The sequence below is a fragment of the Tachysurus vachellii genome, chromosome 20 (genome assembly GCF_030014155.1).
Source record: "Tachysurus vachellii isolate PV-2020 chromosome 20, HZAU_Pvac_v1, whole genome shotgun sequence".
Lineage (NCBI taxonomy): Eukaryota > Metazoa > Chordata > Actinopteri > Siluriformes > Bagridae > Tachysurus > Tachysurus vachellii.
In genome coordinates this window covers 17,203,598-17,221,196 of record NC_083479.1, presented here as the reverse complement: position 1 = coordinate 17,221,196, position 17,599 = coordinate 17,203,598, and the positions used below count along the sequence as shown (strand labels likewise).

Here is a 17,599-nt window from a genome sequence, read left to right as displayed (position 1 = left end):
GGTTCAATTCCCACCTTCGCCTTGTGTGTGTGGAGTTTGCATGTTGCATGAAATATAACTGGCCTTGACAAGACATGCTACGTACATTCAGAGGTAGCTACTGACCCTGCCGCAACTCCACAGTACTCTGAGGAAGACCTCAGACATCAGAAGATGACAGAGGGTTTTAGGTTGTATGCCACAATAATAGACCAAAACTTTGAACCTACCAGGTAAACCTGACTTGTCCACTACAATGATGGTTCTGAACTGCTCTAGTTGTATTGTAAGAGAGGCTCTCATATGAATCTCCAGTCTCTTGTAAATGGGTCTGTCAGAATAATGCAGGCATACACAAAAATATGGAGCTTTTTGAAAACAACTTGCCGTGTTGAACCACCTGTTTTGGCAACTGCTCAAAAACCCGTGACATGTGACCTGCAGGCCTACATACTTGAGGAACAGAAGGAAGTACATGGGCCATATTCTCACCAACAAATCGCCCTGCTGATGTGAAAGGGACAGACCCTAACAAAGTTTGTATGGTGGTATCAACTCGCAAACCCTGGTTTCTACATACTAACCAGCACATGTGGACCTGTAAGACTTCAAACATTTATTTGTGTAGCGTTTTTTAACAGTTGGCACTGTCTCAAAGCAGCTTTACAGAACATAAACAAACAAAAAAAAACAGAAGGTTAATATAAAGAATAATATTAAGATTAATATAATACAAAAATTCAAGATTAATATTAGATATATTTAAATGTTTTTGTATTTATCTCCAATGAGTGAGTCTGAGGTGACTCAGGCGGCAGTGGCAAGGAAAATCTCCCTTGAATGGTAAAGAAAGAAACCTTGAGAGCATCCAGACTCAAGGGGGAACCTCAACCTGATTTGGGTAACACTGGAGGGTGTGATTATAAATATACAGTCTGAAAATTGTTGTATTGATTAGGAGGTTGTTGTCCTCAAAGACCACAGGGAGTTGGCATCTCCTCTTAGTATGTCCGAATATTTTATGAAGCAAAGTCCAACTGGAGCTGGAAAATCTGTAGATGCTTCAGGATCCTCGGAGGGTCGGCCTCATCTCAGTGGAGGTCCAAAATCTGCATGGCACGGAAGAAAATCGGAACTGGTACAATTTCTGGATGCCTCGGGATGGCTAGAAAGCAGTGGAGAGGAATTAGCATAGCTGCTTTTCATAATATTAGCAAGCACTAGATGATAATGTGCATTTGGTCAGATGTATTAGAGCCAAGATATTGGATGTATTATGTCTACGCCTGACTAAAGATATAAGTTTTTAATCTAAATTTAAACTGGGAAAGTGTGTCTGAGCCCCGAACACTTTCAGGAAGACTATGCCAAAGTTTGGGAGCTAAATATGAAAAAGCTCTTCCGCCTTTAGTAAATTTTGATATTCTGGGAACTACCATGAGTCCTGAGTTTTGACAGCATCAGGATTGAGCTTCAGATCAATGGTTTTGATCACGATAGCAAACGAACTATATTACAGAACAAGTTTTGCAACAATGAAAACAAAACAATGCAGTGCAATTATGAAGTAAAATGTAATGAACAACATAACTTTCTTTTTTAACTTTTAATTTTTTATGATCAGTATGTTTTTTTTACATTTTTTTTTATTTTTTTATTTCCACACCAGGTGTGTGTGTGTGAGTGTGTGTGTGTGTGTAGCTTAATAATTAATTTGTAATATTTATAACACTAGCTTATTACCTTTATGTTTTTATGAAAAACAGCAAAAACGTGTCAGACACTCAGTGTCTGGTTACTGGTTAGAGACAGCTGAAGGTTTAAAAAAGAAAAAAAATCTCCGACAGGCAGAGACGCAATGCGAGTTGCATTCTACCAAGCAAGCACCACGTCTGAACGAACCCACGTTTACCAGAACTCTACTGGTTAGTAAGTACGTATTATTAACGTTACAACCCCAAGTAAAAAGCTGAAGCTGTATGTGTGTAGGGGAGGGGCGCTGTGACTAGCCTATCACAGAACGCTGACACAATCAGCTACCCAATGATGATTTTCATTCAATCCGAGCACAGATATTGACTCGTATTACTCGTGTAATACTCGTAATCGGCAGAAGTGCTTTATCCGTACCGGATACTCGTTTCAGCCGAGTATCCGGCTCATCTCTATTAGATGCTAACCATTAAAGCCTTGAGCTAACCATTAAAAGCCTTGTAAGTAAGTAGCAGTTTGTAATTAATTCTAAACTTAAAGGTAGCCAGTGTAGAGATGATAAATTTGGAGTTATGTGATCACTTTTTTGTTCTGGTAAGAACTCTAGCAGATGCATTTTTGAATAACCGTAGACTATTTTTTAAAGATGCAGGACAACCACGTATTAATGTATTACAATATTCCAGTCTAGAGTTCATGAATGCATGAACTAGCTTCTCAGCATCAGATAAAGATAGGATGTTTCTTAGCTTGGCAATATTTCTAAGGTGGAAGAAGGCTGTTTTTGTAATATGGGTGATATGAATTTAAAGGACAAGTTGCTGTCCAATATAATGCCAAGGTCTTTCACTGTTGAGCTAGTAGTTACAGTACATCCCTCTAAATGGAAGTTGTCGTGTAAGAGCTTCTGTGTACTAGTTTTTGGACAGATAAGTAGTATTTCTGTCTTACCAGTGTAACCAATAGAAAATTACAGGTCATCCAATCTTTTATCTCTTTAACGCACTCAGATAATTTAGACAATTTAGCTATTTCATCTGGTTTTGATAAGATAAATAAGTGGGTATCGTCAAAATAACATTGGAAAATAATCCTATGCATTCTAATGATGTTTCCTAAGAGAAGCATGTATATTGAGAAAAGCAGGGGTCCTAGAACTGATCCTTGAGGGACCCCATAATTAACTGGCAATAAACTCGGAGGGTTCACTATTTCATTCTATAAAATGGTATCAATAAGACAGGTAGGATCTTAACTAACTTAAATCCTGTCCCTGAATACCTGTGTAATTCTGTAAGCGATCTAGGAGAATGTTGTGATCTATAGTGTCGAATGGAGCACTAAGGTCAAGTAGAACTAATAGTGACATGCAGTCTTGGTCCGAGGCTAAGAACAAGTCATTTGTGACTTTAACAAATGCAGATTCTGTGCTATGATGGGGCCTGAAACCTGACTGAAACTTTTCAAAGACATTGTTCTCCTGTAAGAAGGAGATTCTAGTATTTTAGACATAAACAAAAGGTTTGAAATAGATCTGTAATTTGATAGTTCATTAGAATCTAAAATAGGCTTCTTAATGAGGGGCCCAATAACTGCCAACTGGAAGGATTTAGGGACACGACCTAAAGATAACAAGGAGTTAATAATATTAAGAAGAGGCTTACCAGCTTTATGTAACATTCTTTCAGTACTTTAGTTGGAATGGGATCTAGTAAACAAGTTGTTGATTTAGCTGTAGTAAAATGTTTATCTAGCTCTTCCTGTCCTGTACTTGCAAAGCACTGTAGTTGTGAGTGTAGAGCTTTAGGTGAGACTGGGTCACAAGATGCTGTCAAGGGGGTTGAACATCAGCTATTTTGTTCCTGATACTTTCAATTTTATCAGTGAAGAATCAGAGCATTTCTCAGTTGCTGAAAGGCTGCTGAACACTAATCTGTCCGTTCAAAAGGAATGTCTTTGTGAGTTAGTCTGTGTAAAGGTTGAGCTTTAAAGGCATAGTCTCAAACAAATTGCCTGTAATAACTACACAAACCCAAAAATCCATTTACCACAGTGTAGAGCTTTAGGTGAGGCTGGGTCACGAGATGCTGTCAGGGGGTTTAACTATTTTGTTCCTGATACTTTAAATTTTATCAGTGAAGAATCTCTTAAAGTCCTCACTACTGAACTGTGATGCAGTAGTTTTTAGATCTCTGTTTTTTGCTAATCTAGCCACTGTGCTAAATAAAAACCTGACATTGTTCTGGTTATTTTCTATGAGTTTGCTAAGGTGCTCAGCCCTAGCAGTTTTAGATCCTTATACGCAATTCTAAAAACTTCTAATTTAGCATAGTTTGTATTGTCAACGTTAATGATAAAATCTCCTACAATTAACGCTTTATCATAATTAACCTATAGGCCTCTAAAAAAAAACTGCAAATTCTCTAAGAAAGTCTGTGTAGGGCCCTGGGGGTCTATACTTGGTTGCTAGAATCTCCCAGCATTAGTTCTCATTCCTGGCCAAAAGCACAAACTCTAAGCTCATGTGAGTATTAAACACATTTGTATTTAATGTGAATGATTAGTCAAAATTAGGGAATGCTATGACAGATGTCAGTGCATTTCTCAGTTGCTGAAAGTCTGCTGAACACTCATCTGTAGCAGATTTAGGAGTTGGCCAGAACTTTTAACCTCCGACTATGAGCTGGGTCAAGAGCCAGCCTATCTTTCGAGATAACATAAGCCATGTACTTAACCAATGCCTTGCAAAACTGACATTTTGCAGGGTTACGCTTGAGACCTGCTTCCCTAAATGTGTTCAAAATGTCTATGAGGTTTTTCATGTGATCGTCAAAATATTTCCCCATACAAATGATGTCATCTAGATAGATTTAGTCCAGTGCAAACCTCGAAGGACTAATTCCATAAATCTTTGGAAGGTGGACGGACTATTGTACAGGCCTAAAGGCATCACCTTATAGTGATATAGCCCATCACCAATATTAAAGGCAATTTTTTCCTGTCATCCGTATCTAGTTCTACTTGCCAATAACATAAGTTATGTCAAAGGTATAAAAATACTTGATAAAAGACCCTGATAAAGCCCAAGGTAGTGGTCTGTGCATCAGTAATGGTTACAGAGTTCAATTCACGATCATCAAAGCAAAATCTGTAGGTATTTTCTTTCATCCTTACCTTTCCACTTTCTACTGGACTCTACCTGATGGTGAATTTCTGCTTTCAGAAGAGCAGGAGAGAGCAGGAGAAGTCCTCTATGGTCCAACCCCAAAATCACAAAAATCACAACCATCCTGATCACTCTCATGAATTGAATGAAAAGTACCAATTGGAGTTCCACAGTACAGAGAAATGTCATCTGCAGAAGGATTGACCACTCACAGATAAATTGAAATCTTTCTTTTTCTGCTTTCATCACAATCCATGCAGCTGTAAACTTGCATAATGTGACACCAAAGGTTTCACCAAGGTTCTTTGCCATAAAGTAGTAGTAGACATTCTGAAATCTTCACTTATAAGAGAAACATCAACATCAGTATCTATGAATACATGAACTACTGTGTCTTCAATCACATGTGATACATTTTGTGTCATAACATGAGCAGTGTTTGAAGTCACATGATGTTCAACCATATAACCAAATAAGCCTAGTGTCAGCAGCAGTTAGCAATTGTCTACCGAACTCGTGAAGGAGACTGAAACCGAAAGTGTCATATCCAATTGCCCATGGAATTCCAAGCCGTCACGAGGCAAGAGTGACACTTGCTCACAAAGACAGGTAGATTTTAATGTTAGATGTCCCTCTGTGCACTCGCTCTACAACTTCCTGAATTTTATTGAGGTGGGAACTTCCAGGTATCTTCTCCTATAGGAAAGAACACACATTCACCAGTTGCTTTTCCATCTCTACCCGGCTTCTCTACTGAAAGCTATACGATAAGATAATACATACTATTTCAATGAGTTGATAACTTCGCAATTCTTTTCTTTTTCGGATTAAACCAATGGATCTCTCTTTATCATTCCTATTCAAATTCATTTGAATACTTTTTTCACTGCAGAAAAAGCCATAGATAAAATATCAAACAAAAATAACATGTAGTTTGCAGTCTATATCCGTCCAGTCATATTTTGCTCCGCAAAACCTCCATCAAAACTTATCAATGCATTGTCATGCTGGAAAACCCATTCACAACCCTTCTTCTGTGTTCTGGGTGAGGCCAGGAGATTCTCATCCAAGATTCTACGGTTTATGGCCCTATACATCGGCCCCTCAAGCCTTACTGAACCCTGTTTCCACCTCCATGTTTGACAGTGGGGATGCTGTTGTTGTGGTCAAATTCAGCATTTCTCTGCCTCCAAACACGGCAAGTTGATTTGATGTCAAAGAGCTAACTCTGGTTCTCATCAGACCACATCATTCTCTGAAGCCTTCTCTGAAACATTTCAGATCAATTCAGTACACACAGACTGAAGTTTAAGTCTTTGGCTCTTTTAATTGTGATGATTTTGGCTCACATTTAACAAAAACCCACCAATTCGCTATCTCAAAAAATTAGAATATTCAATTAGAATATTTATTTAGAATAGTAGCCCAGCAACCAAAATGTAATTCATGACACAACACATGGATCTGAATTCGTGGCCAGGTCTGAGAGGTGGATATTATTCCATCACTGAAATGAATCTAGATTAATCAAGGTATTTTACATGTAAATAATGTAAGAATGTAAATAATAATCCAGGCACAACATTTTCATTTTTATTATATACATTATTTGTGTTTTGCAATTTGATACATACAAAGGTATTAATGTAAAGATAATAGTCATGAGGTGTTAGGGCGAGTGGGGTGAGCAGCAATTCTGCAGATTGTAGTCACATTATTCTTTGTTTTCTCTGTAAATTAGCAGAAATCTTCAAAGTCTGGGTCCGTCTCCTCTTTCTTGCACTCATAACACAATGCAGGGATGAAACCATCAGTCAGCCCCAGTGACTATAAAGTCAAACTGCTTACGGAAATATAAAGCCTATAAATTAATAAATAATAGTAAGAGTAGTTTAGCTGAAAAGATGGTGAAATAATTACAAACCAATCAAAATATCTATATACAGTTTGCATAGTAATTAAACACATTGTGAGCAGACTCTTGGGTGTAATAAGTGTAATGCCTACGTCTGCCAATAGATGCATCTGAGCTGTTCGAAGATGCTGCTGACAAACTGCTATTATTCGATATGTTGTACACATCTGAAAAAGGCCAAACAATGCTCACACATAACAAAACTACAAGATAAACATAATCACAGTTCTAAAAGTAAGCTGTCAGTTAGGAAAGTGAAATCAGTTACCCTAACGTGAAATCGGGTAGAATCAAAAGGTAAAAAAACAAAAAACAAAAATAAGCCTAGTTATTGAAATATAAATACAAAATTCAAATATCGATACTATGCAAATTAATAAAAATATATAGCATTGTTAATTGAACTGAGGCAAAGTCAGAACCTTACATAAGCCATATAGGTCATCACCTACTATCGAAACACGTTCAGGGTAGAATGAGGCACTGCTAATGAACATAGCATTCAGACATGCTCTTCACATTGTAAATTGTTCATTCAAGTCAGTTTCACATTTGCATCTGCTTTCTGTTTCATACAGGGTGAGCCCTGCTCATTAAATTATAAATAAATAAATAATAAATTCTTTAGCAGGCTCCTTGGGGTCCCTTTCTGCTACCCCACACACCTTTGCTGCTAACTGTCTGCTCATGAAAAGTAAGCTAGAAGTCTCAAAAGCGATAATAATTTAATAGGGCTATACAAAAAAATTAAGTGAAATTGCTAAATAAATGGTTGCGTCATGTCTGATTTTGACTACATCACCAAGTAAGTAAGAACCACCACTGAATGGAGGTGAAGAAGTACAGTAAATAGCGTTGCAATTCTATACAGTGGAATAGTTATCTAAAACACTAACAAACACATCATTAATTCAATTACTGATTGATTACATACTTCTTATCCTGAACCTCTGCAAGAAAAAAGATCGACTTGATGTTGACGGTCTTGCACTTGTGCTCTGTAATAGACAAATCAGTCATAGATAATCAAGTTCAAGTTAGAGTGATTTTCTTTTTAAGAAGAAAAAGAACAAATAATATACAGTATGTCACATAAACTGTATTTACCACCATGTGGATAGAGTTCCTCAGTTCCATCTTTCTTGCCAGTGTTTCCCGGACCTACAACCATAAAAAAAAGCAACGTCAAAGAACCATTTTAAAATAATTTAAGTAAATGCTTGTATAATGACTTTAGACCACTCATACCTTACTATCCAGTAAAGTTCCAAACAATAAAATAAGAAAACCCTTTAAAAAGACAGAAGATTTTCTCATTCTCTATATTAAGTAACATACAGTAATATTTATACATGTGTACAATTATAATTACAGAGAAAATTGACTTTAGTACCTGCAGTGAATTTAGGAATGCAAACACTATATGAATCCTACGGTCTGGTGACACCAAGGTCCCAATGCCGAATCCCCACGTTAGACCAAAGAGAGGTGTTAAAATCGCCACACATCTAGCAATGACCCAAAGGGTATGTCTCTCATCTGGCTGAACAGCAGCATTAACTCCTCTCTTACACAGAACCACAATAAGCACCAGGAGGTTTATAGCTACAATCGTTAGAGCAGGAATCACAAATGCCAAGAGAGCCTTTGTTTTATCCCAGTTCATCCAACAATTGTAATCTTGTTGAATGTATCCTTTGCCTCCAGCTGTAGATGCCACAGTAATGACAGCTATGATTAATGGGGCTCCATAGCCGACAGTGAAGCCTATGCCCATCATTGCTCCTCTGGTCATTCTGGAAAAGACCCTGAGGGTGCGGTAGAGGAGCAAAAGTGCTGACAGAAACATCCAGAAGAAAAGGGCGAGATAAAAGAAGTGCATGAAGAACGTCGCTGTACTGCAGGGACCCTCTTGTTTAACAACAGCTGGTCCAATGATGAAGCAAATGTTCACAATCAATAGAGAGACAGCAATGTTGACAATGGAGACATGGCGCATGAAGGATGTGTCATTTCGTGTCACTGATTTCCATATGACGATTTCACTGATGATGCACAAAACTAAGCTTGCCATTGAAATGCCAACACCAATGTAAGTTATATAGGCTAAGGCTGAGGTCAAGTCCTCATTTAGGGAACTGACATCTGACATCAGGATTGAAAAAGAGGTTGTGTGATTGCATTCACATGTATATCTTTCCATATTATTCCCTAATGTGTTTAGTTGACATCCAGTCGAGTCCCATCCACCAACAATATTTAGTGTATAGTTCCAAAAGACACACTGAGGGTTTCCCAATTTATTGCTTTTGACATCAAAAGAAAGGGAGATGTTGTTAATTGTTGAAGTTGTCTCAACCAGGACTACATCTCCATTGATCCTGGATTGACTGCTGTCATTGTAGATCAGATTTCGAACAGGTAAGATATTGTTGAAAGCTGAGGAAACTATGATGGTGATAAAAGTTGGTGCTGTAATCTCAGGAAAACTTATTTGAGTAGTTAATTTATTCCCAAATTTTCCAGAAAAGGGAGAATTTATTATGATTTTACTGAAAAAAGTTAAATTTGTTGATATCAACAAATTGTTATTCGGGAGTCTGTGTGTAAGACTCTCAATCAAATCCAGAAGTTCAGAACTGACATTCGCTGTTCTATTGTTTTTGTTTAAAAGCCCCCATGTGTCACATGCACCTTCCGATCCAATGACATCAGTTGTTTTTAAGAAAGCCTTTCAAATGAAAGTGAAACATTCATTATTAAGTCACCAGTTAAATGTAAAACAGTTGCTTGGTATCAAATGGTGAAGCAGATTGTGTAAACTGATATTCAGTCATACTTAGTAATGTATAATTTACATACACATATAGAACTAAATTCAATCATATTTAAAAAAAACCCAAAACTTGAATTTACTTACTGTCAAAATGGGTTGAGTGATGATAATTGTTGGTGAGATATTTGAAACAATTCTTAGTGTGTCTACAATTGTTGTTATAGTAGCTGGGGAGTAAATAATGGTTTGAATATTTAATGTGGCATTACCACTGAGTCTTGCCATAAATTGTGGGATGGCTGCTACCTGTAAATTCTACAGAGACACAAACAAAATAAACAAATATATAATACGCACACAGACATGTATAAATATGTATTCTTAATTTGAATAAAAAAATTTCCATCTGCCTCAGCTTCATTTTTTAATTTGTGAAAGATGAGCAGGACACAGTTGTCCTCTATGACATCCCATATATTTGATGAATTACACCGAGCTACTTGATAGCCAACCATTTCATCAGTACAGTTAGCTGTTTGTGTTTCACCCTGATTTCCAGCTCCAAAAACATTATTAGAGCAATTAAATGCTAAAAAACAAGTACAAAATTGGAAACATGAGGCCATTTCATAGATCTTCAGATGTATCACAGATACATACATTGGAAATATATGATTTAAAATTCTGAGTACTGATTACAATCAAAGAGTTATCTGGAGAAACGTAATTAAAAATAAATAATTACTTACATGTGTTTTTTACATTTATCGTGAAACTCTTTGAGTTGTAACTGCTTTCGCTGATAGGTGATGTAAGTTGACATTTGAACTGCATTATTAGGTTATTTGTAGTCCTTAGGCAGACTTCTTTATTAATTTTATACATGCATGTTAGGCAGCCTGCTATTAAAGTTGGGATGCAAGCTGCAGGGTCAACATTCCACTCCACTCCATAGTTCTCCTGAACACAACACTGCAGCAGGATTGTTGTATCCTCACATTTTACAACTTTATCACTGCTCACTTGGATATTGGGGTATGGCTGAATTTTAATTACTTGCCACATAACATAGGGCATTGAGTTTACTGTTATTTTGCATGCATACTGACCTGAAGACAGAAATAATTCAAGAATAAAATACTAGAAAACAGGCGATACATTGATTTTTTACGTTTTATATTTGAATATAAAAGCACCCATTTTCTAAATTCTTTAGCAAATTAGTTAGATGATAATTTCCTTTTAAACCCACTGATCATAAGGAATGCAGGGTCTATAAATGTTTTTAAAAAATTATATTTGAATTTATACATTTTTCAGCCTTATCTTTTTATTATTATTAAATTATTGTCATATTAATTACATTATTATTAATCATGTACGTATATATATATATATATATATATATATATATATATATATATATATATATATATATATATATATGATCTTATAAAAATCTTTAAAAATTAAATTAAACACATATAGTTTCTTAATTTCTTAATATAGTTACTTCATTTTCCTCTGATATAAGATGCTAATTTAAAAGTTTTGTTTCTCACTCACCACTGTCTTTAGAGTTCACATTATTCACAGTGAGTCCGAGGTCAGTAAATACATACTTATTCGATGGCTGTAGTATATTCCCATTTATGGTCCAGGTAATGCCATTATTATTTGGTTTGCAGGTCAGTGAGAGGTTTGTCCCAGGATATATTTTACCATTACCTCTATATAGTTTATCTTTAACTGAAACAAGATAACAAATACATCTCTAAGGCTTTTTTTTCTTGACGTCATTAACATTTATATTAGTTAAATAAATAAAAGTGGTATGGAAAATAATATACTATATTGCCAAATGATTGTGCACCTAGTTTGTTCACCGCCCATACATGATTTGGCTGTGATGATCATATGACTACAAACCTTTGGCCATATAGTTTGATAAATAGGTCAGCTGGTAAAAAAACTATAAAGTTATAACAACAACAACAGCAATAATAATAATAATAATAATAATAATAATAATAATAATAATAATAATAATAATAAATAACAATAATAATAATAATAACCTACCACTTTGACTGAATGGAGAATCACTCACATTAAATCTCTCTAAACTATGGTTTTTAACAACTTCTTGGTTTAGTGATACCAGATTAATGTTTTCACTTGTTGCTCGAATAGTAAAGTCTGCAATCACACTGCCAGGTCTGTTAAAATCAGAAAACATTATCCAAGTTATGACATTTTCTTAATTAATTTAATTACAATTGTATGTATGTATTAGGCGTATATATTGTCTAATAATGTAAAAATATCTTCATGCATAATAAAATTAATTAAAATGATAGATAGATAGATAGATAGATAGATAGATAGATAGATAGATAGATAGATAGAAATTTTTCAGGTGTGATCATGCAAAACATGTGATGAACTGTTGCATTCCTCCTTTGAGATGCTTTTCCTTTAGTTGTTGTTTGTTTTAGGTGGTTTCTCCACTTCAGGAGACGAAATGCATACTCAATTTGGTTGTATGCTGGTTGGGCCAGTCTAAAACTTTATAATCCCCCCCTCCTGATGTCTTTTGTTGTGTTGGCAGTGTGGTTTGGGTCATTGCCTTGCTGCATGATAAAGTTCCTCCCAGTTCTATACCAACAGAAACTCTATTCTGCTTGTGCTCCACCTTGGAATAAGCTCGTATGTTTTGGATCATGAGCAGATTATATTTTTCTCCACACTCCAGAACCTTTGTGGCTCATCTCTTTTGTAAATTGCAATTTGGTTTACAATGCTTACGTCTGTCATTCACATGTTCTGATACTTTTGTATAATTGAAAAACAGATGTGGTCAAACAAAAGGTATCAGGTTCTATGTTTAAAACATCTAGATGTAAATATTAGGACATGAAAGCTGAAATTCTAATTTATCATGTCATATTGCTTTGATCTCAAACCCAAATGTCTTAATACATTTTCAAATCATACCCACTAACCATCCACTAATAATTCGATTTACAGCAATTCATCAAGAGGGTGCTTTAAACTAAATTTCAGTCAATAAATGTTTTATTTATTTTTTTGTTTGTTTGTTTGCATGATTATATGCATTGTGCTGCTGCTACATGATTGGATGATTGTATGTTCAGGTTCCCACATGTTCATAATAAAGTGGATGGTGAGTGTATGGCCAAAGGTATATGGACCCCAAACCATCACACCTGCATGTGGTCTTCCCCAAACTATTAGGAATCATACAATTGTGTCAAAGAATGTCTTTGCATTCTGTAGTATTTCCCAAATATAAAAGTCCACAAAGACATGGTTTGCCAAGGTTGGAGTGGAAGAAATCGAGTGGCCTGCACAGAACAATGACCTCAACCCCAATGAACACCTTTTTGACTTGCTGTCAACTGCTCACCAGGCCCTTTTCCCTGACTTTAATGCCTGAACTCAATAATGCTCTTGTTACTGAATGGTCAAAGTCCCATAGTCACATTCCAAAACATGGTAGAACCTGGGGACTGGAAGTTTTTATAATAACAAATGGAGACTAAATCTAGTATTAAGCAGGTGTGGTGGATATGTTTCCACAAACTTTTGACCGGATAGTAAGACTTAAATATACTTATGCTATATTACAATAAATATCATCACCTGAAACCAGATACTATTGCAGAGTTAGGCTCGTAGGCATGTACATTTCTGTAAATATTATCGATCTGAGGGTAGAAATGATAAGAAAGTTATATTTAGTTTTCAATGAAAGCCACAATACTTTATTGCTTCTAATACCATTAAAATATTACTAAGGGTGAATTAATGAATGATATTACATTGTTTTACACTTACAGAAAACTCAATTGTTCTTTTATATTCTTGGTATTTTTCACTGCTTTGATTAGTAAGTAAAAAATCAAATGCTTCATTTATTGTCAGTGTTAAGCTTAGTAAATGAATGGCTGTGGAGAAAAAACAAAGAAGTTGCAAAGAAGTCAAAAAAAATATATCACAGTGATTGTGGAAAAAATTCATTATATTCATCAACAACAACAAAAACATTTACAATACATTACATTAGGATTAACAAAAACAAAAGAAAGAAATTATAATCATACCTTCAGAGGTGGTAGTTCTAGTTGTTGTAGTGGCTGTAGTTGTAATTGTGGTGGCTGTAGTTACCATAGCTATGTTAGCTGCAGTTGTGGCATTACTTGTGGTGGGTGTCATTGTGTTATCTGTGGGTGTAGATGATTTGTTTGTTGCAGGTGTAATTGTGGTGGTTGTAGTGTTATTTGTGGGAATTGCTGAGGTATATGTTGCGGGTATAGTTGTGGTGATTCTAGTTGTGTTAGCTGATGTTGCAACATTACTTGCAGTGGCTGCCATTGTGTAATCTGTGGGTATAGATGAGGTGTTTGTTGTGGGTGTAATTGATGTGGTTGTAGTTGTTGTAGTGTCAGTTGAGGGTACAGATGAGCCATTTATTGCCGTTGTATTTCCGCTCATTGTAGTTGTGATAGATGTTGTTGTGGCATTACTTGTGGTGGGTGCCATTGTGTTTTCAGAGTTTGTTGTGGGTATAATTGTGTTGGTTGTAGTTGTTGTAGTGTCAGTTGAGGGTACAGATGAGCCATTTGTTGCCATTGTATTTCTGCTAATTGTAGTTGTGATAGCTGCTGTAGTGGCATTACTTGCAGTGGGTGCCATTGTGTTATCTGTGGGTATAGATGAGGTGCTTGTTGTGGGGGTAATTGTGGTGGTTGTAGTTGTACTGTCAGTTAAGGGGACAGATGAGCCATTTGTTGCCGTTGTATTTCTGCTCATTGTAGTTGTGATAGATGCTGTTGTGGCATTACTTGCTGTGGGTGCCATTGTGTTATCAGTGTTTGTTGTGGGTGTAATTGTGGTGGTTGTAGTTGTTGTAGTGTCAGATGAGGGTACAGATGAGCCATTTGTTGCAGTTGTATTTCTGCTCATTGTAGTTGTGATAGATGCTGCTGTGGCATTACTTGCAGTGGGTGCCATTGTGTTATCTGTGGGTATAGATGAGGTGTTTGTTGTGGGTGTAATTGTGGTGGTTGTAGTTGTTGTAGTGTCAGTTGAGGGTACAGATGAGCCATTTGTTGCCGTTGTATTTCTGCTCATTGTAGTTGTGATAGATGCTGCTGTGGCATTACTTGTGGTGGGTGCCATTGTCTTATCAGTGTTTGTTGTGGGGGTAATTGTGGTGGTTGTAGTTGTAGTGTCAGTTGAGGGTACAGATGAGCCATTTGTTGCCGTTGTATTTCTGCTAATTGTAGTTGTGATAGCTGCTGTTGAGGCATTACTTGCGGTGGGTGCCATTGTGTTATATGTGGGTATAGATGAGGTGTTTGTTGTGGGTGTATTTGTGGTGGTTGTAGTTGTTGTAGTGTCAGCTGAGGGTACAGAATGGATATTTGTTGCCATTGTATTTCTGCTCATTGTAGTTGTGGTAGATGCTGTTGTGGCATTATTTGGAGTGGGTGGCATTGTGTAATCTGTGCGTATAGATGAGGTGTCTGTTGTGGTGGTAATTGTGGTGGTTGTAGTTGTTGTAGTGTCAGCTGAGAGTACAGATGAGCCATTTGCTGCAATTGTATTTCTGCTCATTGTAGTTGTGATAGCTGCTGTGGAGGCATTACTTGCGGTGGGTGCCATTGTGTTATATGTGGGTATAGATGAGGTGTTTGTTGTGGGTGTAGTTGTGGTGGTTGTAGTTGTTGTAGTGTGAGCTGAGGGTACAGAATGGATATTTGTTGCCATTGTATTTCTGCTCATTGTAGTTGTGATAGCTGCTGTGGAGGCATTACTTGCGGTGGGTGCCATTGTGTATTCTGTGGGTATAGATGAGGTGTTTGTTGTGGGTGTAATTGTGGTGGTTGTAGTTGTTGTAGTGTCAGTTGAGGGTACAGATGAGCCATTTGTTGCCGTTGTATTTCCGCTCATTGTAGTTGTGATAGATGCTGTTGCGGCATTACTTGTGGTGGGTGCCATTGTGTTATCAGTGTTTGTTGTGGGTGTAATTGTGGTGGTTGTAGTTGTTGTAGTGTCAGATGAGGGTACAGATAAGCTATTTGTTGCCATTGTATTTCTGCTCATTGTAGTTGTGATAGCTGCTGTTGTGGCTTTACTTGCAGTGGCTGCCATTGTGTAATCTGTGGGTATAGATGAGGTGTTTGTTGTGGCGGTAATTGTGGTGGTTGTAGTTGTTGTAGTGTCAGTTGAGGGTACAGATGAGCCATTTGTTGCCGTTGTATTTCTGCTCATTGTAGTTGGGATAGCTGCTGTTGTGGCATTACTTGCTGTGGGTGCTATTGTGTTATCTGTGGGTATAGATGAGGTGTTTGTTGTGGGTGTAGTTGTGGTGGTTGTAGTTGTTGTAGTGTCAGTTGAGGGTACAGATGAGCCATTTGTTGCCGTTGTATTTCTGCTAATTGTAGTTGTGATAGCTGCTGTTGTGGCATTACTTGCTGTGGGTGCCATTGTGTTATCTGTGGGTATAGATGAGGTGTTTGTTGTGGGTGTAATTGTGGTGGTTGAAGTTGTTGTAGTGTCAGTTGAAGGTACAGATGAGCCATGTGTTGCCATTGTATTTCTGCTTATTGTAGTTGTGATAGATGCTGTTGTGACATTACTTGTAGTGGGTGCCATTGTGTTATCAGAGTTTGTTGTGGGTATAATTGTGGTGGTTGTAGTTGTAGTGTCAGTTGAGGGTACAGATGAGCCATTTGTTGCCGTTGTATTTCTGCTCATTGTAGTTGTGATAGATGCAATTGTGGTGGTTGTAGTTGTAGTGTCAGTTGAGGGTACAGATGAGCCATTTGTTGCCGTTGTATTTCTGCTCATTGTAGTTGTGATAGCTGCTGTTGTGACATTAATTGCAGTGGGTGCCCTTGTGTTATCTGTGGGTATAGATGAGGTGTTTGTTGTGGGTGTAATTGTGGTGGTTGTAGTTGTTGTAGTGTCAGTTGAGGGTACAGATGAGCCATTTGTTGCCATTGTATTTCTGCTAATTGTAGTTGTGATAGCTGCTGTTGTGGCATTACTTGCAGTGGGTGCCATTGTGTTATATGTGGGCATAGATGAGGTGTTTGTTGTGGGTGTAATTGTGGTGGTTGTAGTTGTTGTAGTGTCAGATGAGGGTACAGATGACCCATTTGTTGCCGTTGTATTTCTGCTCATTGTAGTTGTCATAGATGCTGTTGTGGCATTACTTGCAGTGTGTGCCATTGTGTTATCAGTGTTTGTTGTGTGTGTAATTGTGGTGGTTGTAGTTGCTGTAGTGTCAGTTGAGGGTAAAGATGAGCCATTTGTTGCAGGTGTAGTTGTGATTGTAGTGTTGGTTGTGATGGTGGCTGTGATTTCAGCAACATTGCAGCAGAGCAGCATTGGTTGTCATCAAAGTAGTTGTCATTGTGGTGTGATGGATGCAGGTGCATTAAAAAGAAAAAAACACATGTTCATGAAAATATTTGATAATTGTTTAGATCCATTCTTGAAGACTTAAAATCCTCAAATAAGGAATCACAATAATAGTGGTTAAAATTTTTCTTAATGGTAAAAACCAGTTATATTAAAATGATAAACTCTGGCATAAGAAAAGAACAACAGTTAAAATCATACCTGCAGTATTGGTTGTGCTGTATATATCTGTAACTGAAACTGTAGTCCCACTGAATGCAGCATTTGTCATTAAGAAAGCCTCAGCTTCTGTGGTTGCCATTAAAGAAGTTGTCTCTTGTAGTATAATGGGTATAGCTGTGTTAGTAGTCATCGAGGTCACTGTGGTGGGTGTATTGGCTGTGGTGGTCATTAGAGCAGTTGTCATGAATGGAATTGATGCTGTGGTGTTTAAACAAAATAATATTTTAAAGATTTCAGAATTTAGATATGTCATAACACGTCATTATCAAATACATATCATATCAGATCTAAGGGTCTAAACAAGTGCCAAAAAAAAAAAAAAACAAGGAGAATACCCTTCCTTGCTATGAGAAGCCACTGTCAAAGGTTTTGA

General features: G+C 36.9%; 1 protein-coding gene across 1 annotated transcript; it reads right to left on the bottom strand.

Annotated features, from left to right (window-relative positions):
* Positions 1-6,429: 6,429 nt before the first annotated feature.
* LOC132863712 (mucin-2-like) lies at positions 6,430-17,370 on the bottom strand. The gene is made up of 14 exons (XM_060896669.1): positions 17,206-17,370; positions 13,741-16,937; positions 13,216-13,280; positions 11,632-11,768; positions 11,116-11,298; positions 10,299-10,658; positions 9,960-10,138; positions 9,694-9,864; positions 8,167-9,504; positions 8,022-8,063; positions 7,881-7,934; positions 7,708-7,771; positions 6,866-6,940; positions 6,430-6,719 (listed from the first exon to the last, which is right to left on the bottom strand). The coding sequence occupies exons 1-14, from the start codon at positions 17,354-17,356 to the stop codon at positions 6,703-6,705; spliced, it is 6,033 nt and encodes a 2,010-aa protein (XP_060752652.1). The 5' UTR covers positions 17,357-17,370; the 3' UTR covers positions 6,430-6,702.
* Positions 17,371-17,599: the final 229 nt, after the last annotated feature.